At 52.5% G+C, this 22051-nt stretch overlaps 1 protein-coding gene across 12 annotated transcripts in view; it reads right to left on the bottom strand.

Moving 5' to 3' along the window:
• Positions 1–1585: 1585 nt before the first annotated feature.
• Positions 1586–22051, bottom strand: part of LOC117005526 (DAB2 interacting protein) — a 158616-nt gene continuing 138150 nt past the window's right edge. For 9 of the 12 annotated variants that reach the window (XM_033077191.2, XM_033077192.2, XM_033077195.2 and 6 more), the window contains 9 exons: positions 21596–21740; positions 18435–18671; positions 16842–17043; positions 16502–16680; positions 14159–15029; positions 11900–12052; positions 8967–9169; positions 8303–8390; positions 1586–6784 (listed from right to left, as the gene is read on the bottom strand). In XM_033077191.2, coding sequence (XP_032933082.1) covers positions 6617–6784; positions 8303–8390; positions 8967–9169; positions 11900–12052; positions 14159–15029; positions 16502–16680; positions 16842–17043; positions 18435–18671; positions 21596–21740 — 2246 coding nt within the window. In that variant the 3' untranslated portion in view covers positions 1586–6616. The remainder of the gene's footprint in view (positions 6785–8302; positions 8391–8966; positions 9170–11899; positions 12053–14158; positions 15030–16501; positions 16681–16841; positions 17044–18434; positions 18672–21595; positions 21741–22051) is intronic. The other 3 variants (XM_033077194.2, XM_033077193.2, XM_033077196.2) reach the window with 3 other exon arrangements.

Here is a 22051-nt window from a genome sequence, read left to right as displayed (position 1 = left end):
GCCTGGGCTGCTGTGTGTGGGACGGCTGCACGCAGAAGGTGGGGGGGAAGGAAAATCAGCTCTTTGGCTTTTGTAGCTTTTGGGAGGCCTTGGGAAAGTTGTGCTCCTTCTGCACGTCCTCGTTGTTAAAATAAGGATGCTGGTGTTCACCCACTGCAGGGGAGTGGGAGCTGACTGCTTGTGAAGGCTTGGGAGGCAGTGAGGGAAGGATGCTTGGACTGTTATTGGAGGAGCTGTTCCTGTCCCTTCCCTCCCTCGGTGTGAGCCTCATCTCTGCACCTTCCTGCCTCCCTCCCGCTGAAACTATCAGGCTAACTGTGCTCTTAAAGGCCCCAGCTTGGCAAGTATTGGCTTAGTGCTGTCACTTCCTCACTTGTCAGAGGCCACTGTTGTGGCTGCTGCTTTGTCCTCAGTTGTGGTGGGCAGGGTTCTTGTGTTTCCCCGTGTTGAAGATGCCCAGTTCTGACATCTCCCAGTTGCTGCTGTGGGACTCAGGACAATGGAGTGGGACACAGCTGCATCACCTCAGCCTTGCCTGAGTGCTTACTGGGCTGTGCTGGAGAAGGTGCTGCCTGGCACCAGGAGCAGCTCACGGGCCAGTGACTCTCACTTACTGAACTCAGATCAAACCCTGTGCTTGTAGGGGTGCAATTACTGGAACATCATTATTGCTGATGAGTCTTGTGCTTAAATGACTCTCCAGATTAAAAACCTCGAGCAAACACATCTGCGCTCCCCAGCTCCCAGCCCCGTATTCCCGTGGCTGCTCTGGCTGCTGATCTGCAATTCCGAGTCTCGCTTCTCCCAGCCCTGCCCGTCTGCCAGGGCCCGCTGGGAGCGGCTGCAGCCGCTGCGGAGCCGCAGATGCTGAGAGCTGTCAAGTGCACAGAGACATTCCCGGTGTTTTCGGCTGAGAATTCAGCTCTGCTCTAATGAAGCCGAGCAGCCGCTAAGGAGGTTTTATTCAAGTCAAGGTGGTTCTGACTAATCCCTCCTTGCAGCGTTTTCTGAGGTGTTTTGTGTTTCCAGGGCTGCATTTTTCTTTCTCTCAGCCTTCAAAATCAACAGTGTTGAGGGGAATGAATGGCAGAGCCTTGAGAGAGGATTTTGGCCCGGGTGGGTTTTGTCTTCCCTCCCTGGGGTTGCTGACAGGAACAGGAGGAGGATTGTCCCAGTGCCCAGCCCGGCTCCAGCACTGCTGAGCACAGGAACAGCCACAGGTGCTCCCCACATCCCGACTCATTTCGATGAAGCCAGCCCGTCTTCCACCTCTCCCGGAGGAGCTAATTATGATGATGTTAATGAGGCAGAGGTGCTGATGCTGCCCTGGGTTTTAATGACTTTCCTCCAAGTTTTCTGCTACTTTTACTGGAGGCAGGAGGGTGGTTTGTAAGGACTGGTGGGGGCAGGAGCAGGCCTGGCTGTCAGGCCCCCCAGCATGTGAAGGGAAAGTGGCTAAAATACTAGTGGGAGCAAATTTCAATGATCTCTTCAGGGAGGCAGATAAAACAGGTTTGTGTGAGCATGTGGCATGTGCCAGAATGCTCTAAAAGGTGGAAATGACTGAGTAGAGGTGCTGGAGCACTTATGTAAAATATCTAAATAAATCTTTAATATTTCTAATTGCAAATGTACATAAATTGCACAGCCACATCATTTCTTTGAACACCAACAACTTTCTCTGTACATTATTACATAGTTTAAAAGGAGCTGAAGGAGATTCAGCAAACACTTCCACTTTGCTTTTTTGTTTTTTAAACATACTTACAAAAAAAGATTTGTTTTTCTTTATAAGAGGATATAAAACATAGCGACTGCTTATCAGGAACAAGTATCAGCCTAAGCAGATATACAGAGAGAGGTATATCTTAAGACACAGTGATGTATGATAAAGGAATATGTGAACATGGAGGCTGCACTCTGGGTACTGGTAGCTGATGCAGAGCCACATGGCATTTACAGCAATGTCACAGCTCAGGTGATCTGTGAAAGTCAATGCTTGAACGTGACACCCTTTTCCGAAGCGTGGTTGTTTCTGGATGTTGTGCAACACCCTCAGGATTGGATTTGGTTTGGAAAGCCCATGAGCTGCATGTTCTCATGCTGCTGTTGTCCTCCCACTCGCCCAGGTGTGATTTTCCCCAAGGGAGGAGGAAAAGGCAGCAGCTATCTGTCTGGGGTCAGAGCAGGGTGGGTGCTGAGCAATCTCCTCTGAAACAGCCCTGAGGCCACGGCTCTGCCCCACACCAGGTCCCAGTCCTGCCAGCCTGGATTGCTTTGAACACAAACCTTTGTAAGGAGGTGACCCCAGCAATCAGTGCAGGTGGGAAGGACGGGGCGCCCACCCAGGGACAGCGTCTCAGGTGTTCCCTTTGGACTTTTGCTTTCCACTCTCCAGGCAAAGCTGTGTGAAGGACAGGGCAGGGATTGTGGTGGAGCTGCTGGACTCACTGGTCACAGGCTGCTGTCAGAAAGGCCTGGCCCAGGGCTGCTCCCACTGCCCTGGGCTCTGGGGGAAATGAGCCCCGTTCAGATCAGACCCCTGGGCCACAGCCTGTGGTTCCTGGCTGAACACATTAATGCATCTGCCACCTGTGACTGGAAATCCTCTCCTTGCCCATCACACAACAGACCTCAGCACATTTTCATCTGGGTGTGGATTTTAGGAACAGGAAAAAGCCAATGAGCTATCTAAACTTTGGGAATGATTGATTCCTTGCTGATTGCTTTCCTAGGAGAGCCTGTGACACCTCACTGAGGTCCAGCAAGTCCCTTTGCCCTTTAGGAATATTCATAGTAGCAGAACCTGCATCCTGCAGCCTTGCAGCAACCTCTGGGACTGGCTCCCAGACCAGAGGGTTCCAGGTGTTCTCACAGTGCAATCAGTGCTTTACAGCTGCAAAAGCAGAAAACAAAACCAACCAGACTCAAATGACAATGCAAAGTGACACCAGACTCTTTGGATGGCGGCAGGATTTGCTTAAACTGGTGCAGAAGGGGCTGGTGACTACACTGTAGTATTAGTTGGCATGGGGAAGGACTGGGGTCCCTCCCATCTTTTGGCACTGAAGCCATAATCCCTGTCCAGAATGGTGATACTTACAGTCTGCAGAGACCTTGGGATAGGGTCAGTCTAGTTCATCCCCCTTCACACAAAACCGCTCATTTGTTCAGGAGCGTTCACTACAGTTTAACAAAACCCCAAATCAAAACTCTTAAAACAGAATCTTTGAGGTGGGTCCACAACAAATCTGGATCCACGACTTGGCTCCCTTCCCTCAGATGCCCAGGGGAGGAGGCTGGAATCAGAACGTGGGTCTGGATCCAGATTTGGCAGCCTGAGCCCACCTCTCCAACACAGCAGTGAGATACAGCCAAATCCCGACTCAATAAGCAGCACCAGAAGTAAGTTACTATATACAACTGTTAGTGAGATAGATACGGTACAGTAAACACTGAGAACATTTACAAAAAAATATTAAGACTTGTATTAAGATAAAAATCGGAGTGTTTTTGCTTTGTTTACACTTTGACGAGTTTGCACTAGAACAGCCTCTTACTGTAGAAAGCGCAAGAACCGGGAAGGAAACGGAGCCGATGACAAAACCTTGGGGACAGTGGTGTTTGCTGTGGTGCTGCAGCACCTCTCGGGATCCAGGTATTGCTATGGCAGGCACCAGCTCCGAGGCCACGGCAGGGACCGCGCGGGGCTCCCGCACTCACACACACACGCACACAGAAATGTACAGCTTATAAATAACAGCAGCACAAGCTGAAGGAACAGAACTGAGCCTGGACTCAACACCTGCCCCCAGACCTTTTTAGGGGAGGGTCACGGTTAGGTCCAGTTGTTGACTGTTGCAGGGAAAGGAAACAGGGAAAAACAGGGGGGAATCTCTACTGTAATGAGACTTCATCCTGATTTAAATTGCTTTTTGTACTGGCTCGGGAAACTAAGCAACAACTCCAGAAGGTGTTGGCACTGGAACTTTAAAGATTTTAATAACTGGCTGTGGGAAGATTTAAGCATTCCTGCTATTTCAGCAGAACAATGTGTTCAGTAATTTGCAAGTTCTGAGGGTAACCAGGAGTTTGTGACAGATCGGGGTTGGGGGGGGGAGAAGTGCCTTGGCTTTTGGTTGAGGAGAAGATTAAGATGTACTGTGCTTAGCTTCAGCACTAAACAATTGCTTTGTGGGTGTTTCTTTTTCCAGCTCTTACGGAGAGCACTGACTGCATCCCAAAATTACTTCCATGTATGAATGGAAACGTCGCTGGTGGGGCGCCCGCCCCGTGCCCTGTTAGCGTTTCCATTCCTCTATGTCACTTCTGTCTTGAAAAACTCCAGTCTCTCGCAACACAAATACTTTAGAATTCAAAACAATTAGCTCTAAACAGGCATCTTAGGGCAAAAGCATTTAAAATAGTCTTTTTTGCAGGGTTCTTATCATGTATTTGACTCTGAGACAGTGGCAGGTGTAAATCTACGTACCCAACGGTTCACAGTACCCTGTATATTCCTAACCTGTCTGGGTCTTTCTCCAGTTGTAACCTTGTCAGATTTGTGAGGTTCTTCAAAGCCATCTGTGCTAGTCTCCAAAATTCAAAGGTGACTGTACTTGCCATAAGTACTGAGTTATGACATTGCTCTGAGGAGCTCCGTTTGGGGTCTGCTGTGTGCTGCACCCCTCGGCAGGTGTTGGCGGGGTGTGGAGACCTCAGTGCAACACGTTCGCTCCTCCTGGGCTTGGCCCAGGGCTTCCAGGGACCAGAAAAACGTGTAGGAAAAAGAGCATCTTTAATTTTGCAAACGATTGCATGAGGAAGAAAGCTGTTAAGGAGCCTTACGGCTGTGGGGCAGCACGGCAATGCAGAGCTTACTGGCAAAGCGTCCTGCTCAGGCAGCCTGGGAAGTGTGAGGCTGGAGACGGTACCTAAGCAGAGCAGAGCTCAGGGAACGTCCTAGTCCCTTGGGCTGTACATTTACACATGGCAGGAGGAGCTAGGACAGGCGTTGAGCAGTGTGTTAACCTTTAGAGGGAGCATAGGCAGATGTCCTGTACACTGTACACTGTCATCCGTATCTCAGAGAAACCTCTGGCTCTCGGTACGAGGGACCTGCTCTGAGATGGGCCTTGTGAAGGACTAACTGCAAGAGCCACAGAGCCACAAGCACAGCGTGGCGCAGGTCAGCGGCACGACCCCCGTGAAGGGGCGCCCCCTCCGCTGAGCACACCGTGTCTGTGCCGCCGCCGCGCGATTCGGCGCTGCGAGAGTCTAATCCTGGCTTATGCCTGCACAGTGCTCCTGACAAGGGGCCTTTCGGTGGTGGCTGCTGTTCTTGGTGGTTACTCCCTTATGACCATGTTTTACATTCTTCAAGCCGGTTAATTTCCATGCAGTGCTCATTCCCAATTTAAAGAGGACAGTATTCCAGAAAATGGGATCTTTTTTTTTCTAATGCATACTGTGAAAGAAAAGAAATACAATTACCGATCTTCATGGTTCTTCAGGGCCTTTTTCTTGTTTCTTTGTCTGTTTTTCTCCCCAGAAATAGTAAAACTCTCAGCACAGAGCATTCCATCCCCACAATGAACCCTTGATCAAGCAGGAAGCTGCCACTGCACATAGCCCCTCGCTCCCCCTCTACCACAACAGGCACCAGCAAATCCAGCCCGTCCCTCAATCACAGCTCAGGGACCAAGCTCAGGCAACATTCACTTTATTCTGTGGCGGGAAGTGTGCGGACAGTGCCTGGGGCTATTGCTCACAAAACTCTTCCCTTTAGTTGTGAGAGAGCAGAAGCTGTCCAGAGGAATCGAGTTGCCATTCGCCAGGTGCCAGCTCCTCCCTCCACTCCTGTGCCAGAGCCTCGGCCTTGCTCTGTGCCCCTGGGCTGCCCAGGGCCCCCAGCAGCACCAGTCCTGCCCCCCTGCCACCGGGGTTCCCCTCACAGCACCCCTCTGGCCACCGCGCCGCCCTGACCTTCCATCTGCACTGCGCTCCCTGGGTGGGCAGAGTGAACAAAACACTAATTAGCTGCATAAATGCCCTGGGGATGCTGTAGAAGTCAGTGGCCTCACAAAAGCCCCCAGGAAGGGTGCTGGGCTCAGCTGGGGTTCACTTTGGGAGGGCTGTGCTCCGGGGGGAGGCACAGGAGGAGCGGGCCAGGCTTTGCTGCCGTCCCTCGGACGCTACATCCAGCAGCACACTTGAACTGGACTTACTGGGCCCCTGCCTGCTGCAGGCTCTGCCCAGCTCCCTTTATTTCGCTTACTGCAATGACAAGGACGTTACTCCTTGCTGGGAGGGGTGAGGCATATCCTTTGGGCAGTTTAGAAGGAAAAGGTTACTTTTGTTTAAACATTAAACACTGATTCAAATCCAACAGTGACAGCGATTCTCAAATATATGTTATTTCCTTATGCCACTCATCTCACACTCGACATTCCCGTCCCTCAAAGTGCTGGCAGGACATGTCCCAGCAGGGTCAGTCGGCGCCGTCCGCAGTAAGGAGCTGGTGCTCGGGGAGCAGCCGTTCTCTGAAGCCGCGGCTCACGCCTGCTGTGCTCGGTCCCTCCGGCCAGGCCTCTCCTGCGGCAGCGCCCTCCGCGCGTTAACAATTACTGCTGTTTCTGAATTCTCCATTCTCTGTAATCTGCAATTTAGTTGGGTTTGTGGGGGAGATCCCATTACGTGTCTGCATGCTGTACCTCTCTTTCAGCTGAGTAAGGGCACTCATTAGCCGTGCGTTGGCAGCATCCAGGGAAGCGATGCGTTTCTCCTGCAAGCAAACGGGCAGAGGGCACAGTCAGTGGAAAGGCACCAGCCCTGTCCCTCCCTTGGGATGTCAGCCCAGGACAGGGACCCAGAGGCCTTTTAGACCAGGACCTTTCCCTTTGGCATTCTTGGGTGGGGGTTTTTTAAGTGCTACACAGCACTTTTTGAAATCCGCAGGGCTACAGATATTCCCTGCCTGTGCAGTGTGAGTTACATTTATTTTATGTATGAAAATGGAGGTTACACAGTTGCTCTAATTATTCAGGTATACACTGTACTGTTTGTTCTAACTCAGCTGTTACAAAGATGGTACGATTCCATTTCTAAACCCAAACTCTCCCAAGATAGTTATTCCTGTCAGTGTTTAATTAGTGTAAATTAATAGTTTAAATGACTTGTAGCCTCCCAGGCTGTCTTTGATGGCAGCTCTAACCCATTACACCATTGTAAGGATGGGAACAAGAGCTGCCATGCTGCAGCCTGATTGTACCACTCCTGTCCTTTGTGACACTGAACAAGTGTCATCCTTTGGTGACTGCCACGAGCAGAGGAACAGACCCAGCTCATGGGCACAGCAGTTGCTTGTGTGTAACTCTGGAAGTCCATGTATGAACACGTCCAACACGTGTACAGTGTCAGGTGACCAAAAGGGAACAGCAGAGAGCAGGCTGGATAATGGTCAGAACCTGACATGTGTCCCACGAGGTGCAGGGGACAGGAGAAGGTCCCAGAGCTGCTGGGAGGCTGCAGGTGCCACCCCTGACACCTCAGGGACACCCTGGGTGTGCTCAGCTCTGCTGGAGCGTGGAACAGAATGGGATGGGTGATTTAGCAGCTTTGAATAAATTGCTCCCCAAAAAAGCTGGGGTTTTTTACAAAATTACTACTGTCTCATTTTTAATTAGCTATACAATGAATTAGTCCTGAGCAGTGACTCACAAGTGATCAATAGGGTTGTTAAATTAAGGCCAGAATACACTATCCCTTCTAAGCCACAAGCTGCAGGGACGCCTGGTTGCTGAGGACATGGTGGTCTCTGCTAGACAAACTAAAAGATTATGGGCTGTATTTTCCTATTCTCTTTTCCAAGCACAGTGTTTTGCATCCATCATGTGATGCTCCTCTTCCACTGTAACAGATTGCAGTCAGTGAGCTTCCCAGTCCTGCAAATCACAACCCAAAGGCTGAAAAAACATGTTGGCTTGGCTGTGGGCAGGCTGTGTGTTTCTTGTTCTGGTAATCCAGGCATTACTGGGACCAAGCAATGCTCTGGGGAATGTGATCCTTTCACTGACTCAGTTGTGGGCAGAATCCCTCCCCAAAATGCCACCCCACACCCTCTGTGCCACACAAACAGCTGTGACAGTCACTGTGTCCTGCTGCAGCTGCCCTGTCCCTGCCTGCAGCTTGGTGCTGACTCACCCACACGGTGTCACCGTGGGCTGGCACTGCTGCAGGGGGTACCTGTGTGCTGGCAAACCCACCCTGAAAACTGCAGCAGCCTTTGGCACAGGGCACTCACCTGTGCATCAATAATCTTCTGCTTGGAATCCACAGCAGCCTGCATTTCTGCGTGGTCCTTCTTTAACTCCTCCTCAACCGACATCAGTCTGGGAGCCGAGGCACACAAGAAAAAATTACATTGGCTGGGCTCTGCCAAGCCCAGGTATTACCCTCACACTCTGCCTCCTCTTACCCACAAAACAAGCTTTCTTCCTTGGCTCTTACTCTTCCCTGGAGCTCTGTCTAGTGGGGTGCCCCAAAGCTGAAGTGACACAGCACAGTGAGGGCTGGCCCAGTGGTGAGGCCTGACTGAAAGCACTAAGTGGGCTTGGCTCAGGTAAAGGTGAAATCAACTGCACTGAAACACTCCTGGACAAATGTAAATAAACACAATTCCCCACTGGGTGGGAGGAAGGGATTCAGAGTTCCGAGTAAGGCATGGTGATGAGATCCATGGCTATATGAACAGAAGAAGCCTACCAAGCTCTTCCCTCCTGAAGTTCTGCCCTTGTGCATCAGTAAAACACTGATGTCCTTGTCCCAGACAATACTGAGGGAAAAACCCATATGTGGAACCTGCCTGCACCTCTAAAGAATCCTGATTCCCTGAGAAGGGGTGAGCTGTAATGCCAGCCAGGCTGCCCTGCCTTACTGCCATCCCCAGCACTCCCATCTCCCTGTACCTGCTGATGATGCCCTTCATCTGGATCTCCTTATCCTCCTGCTGCCTCCGGAGCCGCTCCTCGCTCTCCTCCAGCCTGGCCTGGTACTCCAGCACCAGCTTCTGCGTGTTCTCCTCCTGGCATTTGAAGCGAGTCTCGTATTCCTCCAGCTTCTTGTTGGAGATGCGGAGCTTGTCCTGCAGCACCACCAGGTCCTGCTGGTACTGAGCAGCCAGGGACAGACACAGGAGGAGAAAACACGTGGCACGTTACCTCGTAGGGTCTGCCCTCGCCAGGGTTTCCCCCAAACCCTCTCATGCCCCTCTCCTGGTATCAGACTATGGCTGCAAACCCGTATGAGAAACCCCGCGCGCCGACACCTCCTCTTCGTCGTCTCGGCGGCGCCAGGAGCAGTGCGGGGTCCGCGGGGCGGGCAGGTCGCTGGCAGGTGCAGAGAGTGGCTGTTAGCAGAGTCTGGCATTTCACAGGGAAATGCAGGTTAGAGCGGGCCAGTGCAAAGGCAGCTTCTCACACTGACAGTGCAGATCACACAGGCAGGAGAGGCTGCAGCTGCGGCATCTGGGGTTCACACAGGAGCTCCTTGGTCTGCAGCAATAATCGGGGGGGCTCTGGGCAGGCTGGGTGCCAAGCACGAGGGGCAGTGACAAATGCAGGACACTGCTGTCTCGTCACCCTCCATCGAACTGAGGGCACCGTGCTGGCTGGGCAGGGCACAGAGCGCTCCTGCCTTCTGGAGCCCAGCATTTAACTCGGATCTCTAAGCAGGGTTCAGGCCAAGAAGAGCTGCTGCATGAAGCCAAGACCCCACAGTTGTACTGTTCATTTGGCTGAAGCTATAAATCAGCAGCAGAATCACATAAAGCAATTAAGAAAATTAGGAGCTTTGGAACTTGGTTAAACTGGGTTCAGCTATTGCAGCAGCACAGCGTTCAGTAAACTTGCTTTGCTAAAGGAAAATCCAGTGAGTGTGTGCACAAGAAAACTTCTTTAATTTAAAAATAATATATTTGGACATAGTCTTAAAAAAGCATCTCAACTGGAGGAACTTTAGAATAATTAACATGCAGTTGATAATGTGGCAAGCTGCTTTTAAAGAGTCAAGATACGGGAAGAAGGTTTCCACCTGAGCCATGAAGGCTGTTACAGCTACAGGTGGTATTAATGAACTGAGAGAAGTGCACTCTGCTGTGTCTTGACTTGGCCTTTCCCTTTGGCCATCACACCTGGGCAGGCACTGCAGTGATGGGCTGGGTCATGTCCCAGGTCTGAGAGTCCTCCTGGACCCTGTGACCCCAGAGCAGCTCTAGGGAGAGGGGAGGGCAGCCAGGCTGCTGCTGGGGACTGGCCAGCACTCCTCACAGCAAAAATAACTGCAGCTCCCAAGGATTGTAAACTTAGAGAGCTGATGGTTTCCTGAACTGCCAAGGTACTGGAGAGAGGCGGTTTTCCTTTAGCAAAGCTCTTACTGCAGCACAGGAACACGGCTTGCACATGGAACCTGAAGCAATGAGGGAACAAAGCGCTTGTACAGCTGCACAGAAGCACTAAAGTCAGCAGGGAGTTGCTTGAACAGGAAAGATTAATACCTACCCTAGCCTTAAAATAGGAGCAGCATAAGTGAGCTCAGAGGAGAGCAGGAGAGGCCTCAGAGCCCGAAGGAGTCACTCCTGTCTCTAGAACACTTGTCTCATTCTCAGTTACCATTCAGGTCTTACGGTAATGGGGAGAGAGGTTATGCTAATGGTGATCTTGAATGTCAGTGACTGATGGGACAGCAGAGTAAGGGAAGATGCTGCATGGCAATGAGACAGCCTGGGCCAGGGCTCCTGCTGGGCTTGGGGAGGCCCTGGGATGTTGCAGTGCCATCAGAGTTTGTAAGCCTGGGTCCTGTGACACCTGCCCTTCAGCATTTCCCTTGGGTTTAAGAGGTGACAGTCCCTAAATGACACAGCACAGCAGAACGAGCATGGGAAGGTTATTGGAACAAAATCAGAAACATGTCTGTGCTGGGAAACAGCAGGGGGGCTCAGGGAAGGGTGATGTCTGCAGTGCTGGTGTGACAGAACACTGAGGAAACATCCCCAACTGATGCTCAAGTGCCACAATCCTGGCAGAGCCAGGCAGCTGGGCAAGAACCTTGCAGAAGCAGCAATCAGCAAAGATGGGATTTTCCCAGCTTCTGACTGCTGGATCCTCATTTTCATCCTTCTTTTTCACCCTAGACAGGCCTACTTTATCTCTTCCCAGCTTCTCCCACCGCAGATTTGCCCAGAAATGAGAGGAAGGGAGCAGCACCCCTCTGCTTCAGAGGCACAGGGCCCAGGGGCTGAGACAGAATACACTGCACATGGCTTCCAGGTCCCTGACTGGCCAGGCCCTGATCTGTGTGACACTGCCATAAACTTGTGGAAGTGCCACAAAGTCACTCAAGGCACCAGTGCTGTTTCTGAGACCAAAATTTGGACTTAGTTTTTAGGTCTGTGAACTGCTTTTTGACATGGAAACTGCTTCCTGCTCTACGTCCCTGCTGTGAGGCATGAGGCTGCCTGTGCCTTACTCCATCTCTGGTACAGGTGTGCTTAATCCAGTTTTTAAGCTTTCTTCCCAGCAACTGGGTGAGTTGGAATGGGGAGAGTAAGAGGCACTGGCTGGCTGCAGAGTTTGTTTCAGTGCAGCATCAGCACTTTTCCTGGCTCCTGTCTTTCTTACTTGCTTTCATCAGAAGGTGATTCCAGCCACTGAGTGTGTGAAAACCTCCCAAATGTTCCCCACAAGCTCCCTGTGAGGCTGAGTAGGACAGGGAGCAACCTGGCCCCTCTCTCCTGGGCAGGGACCTGCACACAGCCCACCTTCTCCCCAGGGTGCTCAGGGAATGACATTCAAGGAAATCCTCTCTCTATTCAAAAACTTGTTTCAATCCAATCAGGTTTTACCTTTTCTGCTTGGCTGAGCTCGTCCTTATTCCTGAGCTTATCCCTGTGCTTGGAATCTGGGTCAATGCTTTCATCTTCTAAAAACTGCATGTTCATATTCAAAAGCCAAGCAGCAGTGCGGTCCAGGGCATTGGGGTTCACAGGAGAAGGGGCCTACAATGAAACAATGATACAACCATGACAAAAGAAAAACCTGTAACACAAATGGTCATGAAGCTGGACAGAGTTTCCTTCCAAGCAGAGCCTCTCCCACGCTGCTCAGACTGAGCTAGCAGAGCAGGAACAGCTCCTGTTCTGGACATTATCTGGGGTCAAGCAGTGGGAGCCTGCTCGGAGCCATGGCCCCAGTGTTTGAGCAGATCCTGTCACCTCACAAGGACACAACCTGCAGAGGTGCTGAGCTGCAGGGGAGCAGAGTAGCTGCATGTGGTTTATTCACTCCTTGAGCAGAGTTCTCTCAAGTCTTCAGCTTGTTATGAGACATCTTTGCTTCTGTGGATTCCACAAAACAAGATCTGAAAATTGAAATGCTCCTTATGACCATGCAGGTGCCTTCTTGGAGAAGAGGTTTATTTTTAGCTGAGGCTACACTAAGGATGCTGAGGAGGTCTAAAGGCTCAGTATCATTTACTAGCAGTGATCTTCCATGGTCAGTGAGCAACAGTCACAACTGCTGCCTTTCAGTTCTGGCCTGGGCAGGGACTGCCAGTGGCATTGCCTAAATATTTTCCAACCACATTACAAGGAAGTCACTCTTCAGCTATTTCCTTTCCATCCTGCCTTGTTATAAGCTGCAGCAAACAGTCAGATGAACACATGGGATCTGGATGACTTGGTCATTCAATTTAATGACTTGGGAATTCAAGTTAACGAATCAGAAATATCAGGGAACTTCTCCTTCATTCCAACCTCTGGACAGAGAAACCCAGTCACTGTCAGGCAGCAGAACAGGAGGTTCTGTGTCAGAAGGAGTGGAGACTGGTTTAATTTCCTCACTGGGGTTTCCCATGCCATCTTCCAGTCTGGTCTTCTACCTCCAGAATTATGAAACTGAAGCGTCAGACTTGGCTCATGAACATGGCTTGCTACAAATCCCCATGCTGCCAACATGCAAGTAAAACGTGCAGAGTGAGGGTGGAAGAGGCATTCTGAGACTTCAGGTCTGAAGAGAAACTTCGAGAAGACCACAGGGGTGGGTGGAGGAATCTTCTGCCAAGAGAACCTGGCCAGGGCTTTCCAATGGCCACGTAGAGAATCCTTGTCTTCCTGGAAGAAACCCTGCTACAGGCAGGCCTGTGCTCCTTGCACAGCTCTGTGCCCTCTGTCCCTACCGAGTATTGATTGTGTTACACAAAGGCTGCTGCACACCACTGCTAATGCCAGCACTCACACATCGATACCGAACCATGGAGCCCTGGATGGGAGCATGAACAACCTTCTGTGGGCAGCACTGGCCAGGCTCCACAGTGCCCTGTGCAGGACAGGCAGACACAGCAACGCTGAGTGCTGCAGAAGGGCCTGAGCCAACCCAGGGCTGGGTGCACTGGGCTCTTGCTGGTTGTCCAGTCTCTGTGATTGCTTTTCTTTTACAACTCTTCCTTTAGGCACAGAGGTCCTACTGTGATAATGTTCTGTAGGGCTGGTTTTGAAAGGCAGAGTGAATAAATGAGCACTATAAAAACCATTTGTCCGTACCAGGACAACCAGAGGGCCCTAGGCCTGTGACCTACTGCCTTCCATTTTACCTCCATGGACAGTGCAATGGAATTGTGTGCAGCCCAGCACGTGGGATCACTGCAGAGCTCTGTGCAGCGGGAACGTCGCTCTCAGCTCCTTCCTCCCCGCTGGGACAGGAGTAGCAGCACAGAGGCTCTTACTGACAGGAGAGCAGGGTCTGCTCCAAGCCTGGGAGATGGCACGGGGTTGACTATGGCATGGGATGAGAGCCTGGGCATGGAGAGGCAAAGCAGTGACAAGATGGTAGCACAGGACAGTGGCTTGGCTGCCATTGTCCTTGAGCCTCTGCCACCTACCGCCCTCGTGCTCCAGTGCCACGTGACGGAGGGACACTGGAGTGGACACTGCTCTGTGTTCCTGTCCTGGAGGGCCAGAGCCGAGGTTCATCCCCACGTGCAATGCCACTATGGGGTTGGCACTGACGTGGCAGCTCAGAGCCACATCCCCTCCCACGGCAGCAATCTCCACGGGCTAACCCCAGCTGGCCCCTGCAGCGCCAGGCCCTGGGCAGCCCCAACTCACCTGTTTGTGCATCGTGCGCTGCTTCATCTCGGGGCTGTCCCCCTTGGAGGAGGAGGACTGCTGCCGGAGGCGCGCCCCGCTGCCGGGCCAGTCGGGCGATGAGGACATCATGCTGCCGCTGGAGGGTCGCTGGTACTGCACGGTGTTGAGCAGCGAGGGCGGCGTGCGGCCGCGGCTGACGGGCGGCGGCGGCGGGGGCGGCTGGTCGATGCGGCGCTGCGGGCCCGCGCTGTTCTGCCGGGGCATGGTGGGCTGGCCGCCCTTCTCGGTCAGCGACAGCTGCCGCCGGGCCAGCTCGCCCGGCCGGCGAGAGAAGTCCTCGGCGGCGGGGCCGGCGAAGCCCAGCTTGTTGGCCGTCAGCTCCTCGCTGTTGCTGTGGGAGCTGAGCGAGCTGTGGCACTCGGAGCCGGAGTCGCCCAGGCCGCGGGGGGACAGCGGCAGCCCGGCGGCCATCTGGTACACGGGGTTCTGGAAGGACAGCGGTGCCAGCAGCTGCGGCCGGCCCGGCGCGCTCTCGCCACTCGGCGTGGTGGGGGTCTGGCCCACCCGGCGCACGGTGGCCATGCCCGTCACGCTGTTCTGCTGAGTCCGTGTGCTCCACACGCCCTGCAACTGCCCCAGCGACGACTGACTGTCATTGAGGGAGTCGGCCGTGCCGGGCACGTTGGCCCCACTGTCCAAGAGCCGATTGTCCTGCAAGTCCACCATGGACAAACTCTTGCTGCCATTAGACATCTGCACGTCGGGCTCATTGGCCTCTGAGTAACTGGAGCTTCGGGCAGGCGAGGGCTGGGCCCCAGCAGACCTTGTGACAAAAAACAAGTCCTTGTTTTCAGGGGTTGGAGATGGTAACCGTGTGAAATCTATCAGACTGCGGGGAAGTCAGTGCGTAAGGAAGAGGAGAGGAAAACAAAACAAAAAAGAAGAGTTGTGAATGCTGCACCAGAGCAGGAAAACGAAATCACTCAGAAATCAGGGTGGCGCAGCTGTTGGGACGGGGATGGGGACAGGGACAGGACCCAGACCCGGCAGGGAACAGGGCTGGCCCAGCCAGGGACATTGAGAGGAGTGGGGAGGTGCTGTGGAGCCCCGGGCTGGCCTGGGAACTGGCAGGTGAGGGCAGGTGAGTGTGTGCACACAGGGCACTGCACTGTCACCAGGCTCAGTGACACACTCTGGGGACTGCTCTGCTCTGGGTCAGTGTGTGTCCCCTTCCTGCTCCCAAAGGCTGTACCCATGCCAGTCCAGTGTCCCCTGCTCTGTGCTCCTGTGGGTACAATGGCCAGGATTGGGACAGCACAGAACACTGCAGGGCCCGGGTCCACACCAGGCCTCCCAGGCCAGTGAGTGCTCACACAGCAGAGCTAAAGCCTGGCAGCTGAAGGTTATCCCCCCACTCCTGCTGCAATGCACATTCATGCAATATTGATTTCTTTGGGATAGGAAGAGAGAGCTTTGCAGTAGCTTAATGTGAATGTTCTGCTGATCAAAGATGGTGCATTGTAAGCAAGTATTGGGGAGAAGCATACTGTCAGAGATCCTCCATAGCACTGGATTTAAATAATTGCACCTCATGCTGGGAGGCACTAGAGATGAAAGCTCTGATTACAGCAAGTCCAGTGCCATTGCTGCCTTTCATTCCTAATTAAACTGTTAAATATTATGCAGTTTCCACTTACAAACTATTTTACTAGCACAGTCTTTCCATTTGTGTGGGCTCCATTTCGTTTTCCACAAACAGAAACATCAGAGGCAAAAGCCTCATTCTCCCCATGAATGAAGCTCCTTACTTAATCAGGCCAAAAAGCACGTAGGTAACTTGTCTGAAAATCACTGCTCAGCAGTGAAAACTCCCAGTTTTATAAAAATTGGACAGAATAAACTGAAATTCCTTGTGAGGCCTCCACAGCTTGGATAGTTCCAGAACTATCCAGGTTTGGATCTCAGTGAATTCAGTACACACCCTATTTTGTACAAAGATGGGTGAGGCGCGTCCTGTACATCTCTCACAGCCCTTAACAACACTCCTCATCACCTCGAGGTCAGCACTAACAGACCCTCCAGTCCTCAAAGGATCAACACTTTCTTCTGCAGGTGAGACCAGAACCACCAGGTTCCTCATTTCCCACATCCCCAGTTTTGGCTCTCAAGGGGCCCAGGACGGAGCCATGGATTAGCACCCACTGCTCTCTCCAGAGTCAGAGCTGAACTAATCCAGCCCCAGTTCTGCAATGGGGGAGCCTGGTCAGTGATCAGGGAACTGCACACTGCACCCTGTCCTTCTGTCCCTGCATGAATATTCCGTAATCCCTGGTGTGTGGCCAGGCCCCGTTGGTCTCTTACCCAGATAAGTCATTCTCTATGACCATTTTCTGCAGCCCTGCAGAGATGCTGTTGCCAGCACTGGGCGTGGAGGCGGCGTGGTCGGCAGTGACCGACACCTGCACGCAGGCCGGGTTACTGAGAGCGGCGTTCACGTCCCGCAGGATCCGGGGCAGGGGCCCCAGCTTGGTGGCAGTGCCCTGGGCAGAAAAGAGAGAACAATTACCACCACCATCTTGTGCTTTTTGCTAGATACCTATGGGCTTTGCCAGCTGCTGGACAGTCTCTTCAGGGAATCACATGAACAACATTTTCTCCATCATTTCCCACCCCCAAAGCTGGCCCTGCCATCCCTGGATACCTGCTCCAGTTGGGAAATGACTTCCCAGAGTAGTGAGTGCAATGTGGAAAGTTCCCGGCCCAGGTCAATGTAGCCCTCAAAGCCAGCTGTGTTTGAGATGGTTTCAGGATTGGAAATCTCCAGGAGAAATCTCTGCATGTTAGTCCATTCATGTTCCAGGAACTGATTCATAAAGGACATGTATTCCTCTTTGCTACCAAACCTATTGAGAGAGCAACACAGATTTCAGCTTAATCCAGGAAAAAAAAGGGCAGGTACAACACAGCTAAGAACCTTCCTCTGGTGTCTCACCCCTTCCAAGCATCTGGGACACCTCACTGACCAGGGAACCAAAATTAACCCCAGCCTGATCCAGCTAAGCCCTCATCAGTGTGGGATCTCCACAGCAGAAACAAAGGAGTTCTTGGTAACCCAGTGTCTCACTGTTGGGTCAGGGCACAGCCTCCAGAAACAGGACCTGTCACTGGAAATCAAGATGCTGTCACAGCAATCACCCTCAGCTGACTGGAGCCCAGTGATGGATGGGGGCAGGAATCCTGCACTCTCCAGCAATGCCAGCACAACTGCTCTGGGGTCACCCTGGAGAGCCACCCCTGCAGCTGGGCCAGCCCATCATCCCCTAGGCTTCCTGCCACCTCCTTCTGCCCTCCAAACTCTGCACCCTCAGCCTTTTGTCTGATTTAGAGCACAGCAGGCAGAGCCTCATGGTTGGGCTGTCCTGGCAGCAGCTGGTGCCGTTCCATGGGACAGGCTCGGCCCAGTGCCATGCACAGGACAGCTCGGCTTGATCACTTCAGCTTGACTAATGTCAGCTTAGTTAAAGAGCCTTTCTGCAAAGTGCTGGAAATATGAAAACCCTTTAGTTAGGGATTGGTCAGGAATACAGAGAATTTCTGTCATCTAGTGTAACACACTTGTACATCTCCTGCTGGTGTCCGCAGGCGCGTCTGTGCGTTCCTGACTGTGAGTGTGAGCACTAAGCCAGTTTCCAGATCTAAGGAGCTTTAGATAGAAACTGTCCATTCATGTTTCAGAAAGCTCATCATTTTGTTATCAGAGCTCAGGATAAGTAGCTCAGAGCTACAGCCAGTGGAAAGATTTTCAGAAATCTCTCGCTTTGTTTCCATCAAACCAATGGGCTTAGTTAGAAATTGATGGTGTCGCTGTTCTCAGTTCAGTCAGCTGCATTTTAATGGTAGGGAAGGTCCCAGGGCTCAAAGGAGGGATGGAACAGTTCCTGAGCTGAGCACATCACTGCTGCTGGTCCTACACCCACAGGACATCACAGAACAAAGTCCCCACTGCCACCCTGCTGCTCATCTGTGTGGTCAAAACAGCCTGTTTTCCTGCTCATGAAACATGTCCTGTTTTGGAAACTTGAATGATCTCCTGACCTGACAGTGAGGGAACGAGTCCCAGAGAGACGTGGGGAAAAAGCCAACAGGAAGCAAACAGGCCCTTTCCAGCAAGGAAAGGAGTGGCCAGCGTGGGACTCGGTGCCGGTGCCGGGCTCTGCCCACGCACCCGGAGGTGCTGTCCCCTCCCCTCCCCACCCTGCCCTGCCCACCCTGCCCTGCCCACAGCCTGGCTTACTTGGCGAAGTTGGCGAGGTTCTGGGTGACCTTGGCGATGAGGGTCAAGGTGCGCGCGGTGCGGTCGTCGGGGTACTCCTGGAGCAGGCTGAACAGGGACGGGGACATGATGGCCGGGCACAGGAAGCGCAGGAAGAGCGAGGCGCTGATCAGCCGCTCGCTGATGTCGGGGCGGCCGCGGTTGCTGCACTCCTGTCTCCACGAGGCAAAAACTTCTTTGAGCTCTCTTGGGAAGACACTGAAATGACACAAGGACAGGCAGTGTCTGTCAGGGTTGGAGTGTCAGGAGTCTCAAACCACACAGGGAAAAAAGCAAAGCTGGGAGAGAAGCAGCTTCTATTGGACCTTACTGGATGCCAAGACCCCAGAAAACTGGGAAGACTGGGATATGGAACAAACTGTGCACAGCAGCTCTTCAGGACTCAGTGGCTGTGCCATGGGGTGCTCTGAGCTGCAGGAAGCTCAGCCAGCAAGGAGAGCATCTCCTGAAGAATCACCAGCAGCACTGGAATCTCTGGAGCTTGCAGGGGGGGCTGTGCAAACTGTAACACTCCTGTTCAAGCACCTGGACCAAATCCCACTGTGCCAAGTACAAACACAGAGCCCCACCGGAGCTACTCCAGCCTTGTAGCTGCACAGACCTCAGCCTGCCTTTCCCGGATGCCAGAATTCCCTGGGGCCAGCAGACACTCACTGCAGCAGCCCTTATCGCTGGGGAACTGCTGCCTGTTCCTGCTCAGCCCTCCCCAGCTCCCTGCTCCCACCTTATCCTGTTCCCAGCATGAGTTATTTATTCAGCTGGAGACTCCCACTCAGAAGCAGGCTGGCACTGGGCTGCCACTGGTCCCAGTGTTCCTGGCACACAGATCCCACTGCCCAGGCCAGGAACCCGTGTCCTTGTGTCACACCCAGCAGGGGTACAAGTGAGGGGGTCAGGGTCCTTTTCAGACCATCTGACTTTGTGACACAGTGGTGATGCTCCATGGAAGTGCCTGGAAAATCTTCTGCTCTGTGCTGCCTTCACACTTTCACCTTCATGAGCTTTTTTTTTTTTATCCTGAGCGCTACAAATAACATTAGCCAACGTCTTTGGCTGGATAAATTCTCCTCTGTCTTTCGTTTGATCCACACAATTGGACAAAACCCTTTCACTTCACGGTATTTGCCCAGAAACAGGAGAATCCTTTAAGCAATTTGAGGCTTGAATGATCAGGACAGGTTGTGCAGTGACTGGAGAGCAAACCCCTGAAATGCAGCACTGACACGTTCCTGTCACAGACTGCAGCCCATGGAAGTTGAATTGTGTCACAGGATGGAATTTGGATCGTTGGCTTTATGTGACAAACGGGCCCATAATTCATTACCCAACTTCCCGGTAACGAGCTTCCACATGCTGAAATTCTGCTTACACTGAAACTTTCCAGATGTCCAAATTATGTCATAATTATAACAATTTTCGGTTATTGTGAACCTCTTTCCTCTCCCTGACTCTCCACAGATGAGCACACACACTCCAGTGCTCTATTTAAAGCAGGATCCTTGGCTCTTGGGATACCTTGGCCAATCCCAACACTCATCTGCCCAATCAATGCCCAAGAACTGCTGAGCTCAAAGCACTGAGGGGGAACCACTCAGAGCAGCAGCTCAGCTGCTCCAGCCTTCCTTGGAAATGCAGGATGAGAGGAACAAACTTCCTGTGCATTCCTGACTTTCCCTGGGTCACTTCTCCAGCCTATTTTTAGAGTGACCTTTGAGTGCTGCTTTGGGTATTTTTAGGAAGACATTAATTCAAACCATTATGATGCACTGCTGACTGGAAGTGGTGAATCCCTCCTGGGAAGGCAGGTAAACAGCATTCCTGAGTCAGAGTTATTAACTGGCCAACGATAAGGAGTAGGATACCTGTGAAGAACCTGCCCTTTGTGTACCTGTGGTAGATAATGGCAGCCCAAGGAAGCCTCTTGCTCCTTGCTCTCCCCCTGAGCAGGATCAGTTCCCTTCCTGGCTTCCAAGAGGGCACACTCAATATCTTGGGAGATTATTTATAATTAACTTTTCTAACCTCAACACAACAGCTAGGACAGGAGAGAAAACAAGAAATCCTCTTTATCAAAGACCTCCTTCCTTCAATATCATCCCTTGTTGATGCTTTGCAAAATCAGTGTTGCTACATTAATAAAAACTAAGTCCAGATTTTAAGTGGAAAGGCTGGAAATCCAGCAGTGAGACAAAAACGCTCCTCTCATGGTCAGGACCAAAAGCTCTGGATATGTTAGCAAAAAGCAGAAAGAAAATATTTTCATTTCTCCAAGTGAAGAGAGTCCCAAGTCCATCTTTTTTCCCTTTGAGGTCACCTCTGCAGGCAGCAGCTGTCACAGACCCAGGGACTCCTGGCTGCCAGTCCCAGCAGGAACACCATGAGACAGCTGTGCCCAAGCACCACCTCCTGAGCAGGATCCACTGCCTCATGCCAGCCCATGTGGGATACTCGGGCCTGTCCCAACCAGTTGCAAGAACCTTTACCCTGAGAACAAACAACTCGGAAATGCCTCCAGCTGCATACCAGGCCTTGGGCCAAGGAGGCAAAGGGCTCCCATCACCCAGGGCTGGGAGATGAGAGGGGTTAATGCAGAGGAATGTGGGATGCTGAGCCAAGCAGGGAGAACAGCATCCTCCTCCCAGCTCCAGCACTGCAACCAGAGAACATCTGCCCAAACAAAAGCTGCCTGTGCTGGGGCAGCTCCTCCAGGTGCCACAGCCCCTGCCTGCTGCAGGATTTCTGAGCTCTGCCAGATGCTCCTGGAGGTGTGCATCTGTCAGGCCCATCCAGACTGACTTGTTCCATGGGTGGAAGATGCAGGACATATATCTCTGCCCTTTATTCCAGAACTTCATACACATCTGGCATCAAGTACCTCTGAATCGGTCACAGTTGGTGTTCCTTGACTCCACTGCCCTGTCCCTGTGCCCCAGTGACCCTTCAGCACCTCTGAAAAGGGTGCCAGGGAATCTGGGAGAGTGCCACATCCTCAGAGCAGATACTCCAACTCTGGCAGAGCCCTGTAGCTCCCCCTCCACAGCTGTGCCAGGTCCCAGCTCCTGCAGAGCAGCCCTGCACAGGGGCAGTGCCATTCCCATTCCCATTCCCATTGCCACACTCACCAGTAGGAGTTGATGATCTTGCAGAAGGCCAGCTCACAGCACATCTTCAGGTTGCCCTGATGTTCGGGGAGGTCTGAAGATGAACATTTGCTGGGATCCACCTCACAATTTTCATCTGATTCATACAGTGCCTTGATGAACTCCCCTGTAAAACAGAATTGCTGATGGGTTTGGAGACATGAGAAGCTCTGTTCCTAAGGCCCAGTGCCCGAGCAGCTCCCTGGCACCCCATCACACTGGGGGCAGAGGAGAGGGACACAGAGCACATGGTGGCCCCTGGGGCAGCTCTCTGGCTCTCCATGTCTCCAAGAGGATCCAGCAGAGCCTGGCAGTTCCTTGGGAGCTCAGGACCAGCCCAGCACACCCAGCACCCTGCCCTTTCCAGCCCTGCTCCCCAGCTGGCAGTGCTGTCCCTGTGGCTCTGGGATATTGCATCAGGGCTGTGCTGCCCAGCAC

The sequence above is a fragment of the Catharus ustulatus genome, chromosome 21 (assembly GCF_009819885.2).
Source record: "Catharus ustulatus isolate bCatUst1 chromosome 21, bCatUst1.pri.v2, whole genome shotgun sequence".
NCBI classification, from domain to species: domain Eukaryota; kingdom Metazoa; phylum Chordata; class Aves; order Passeriformes; family Turdidae; genus Catharus; species Catharus ustulatus.
The sequence above is the reverse complement of the archived record's forward strand: the minus strand, read 5'-3'. Positions and strand labels throughout refer to the sequence as shown.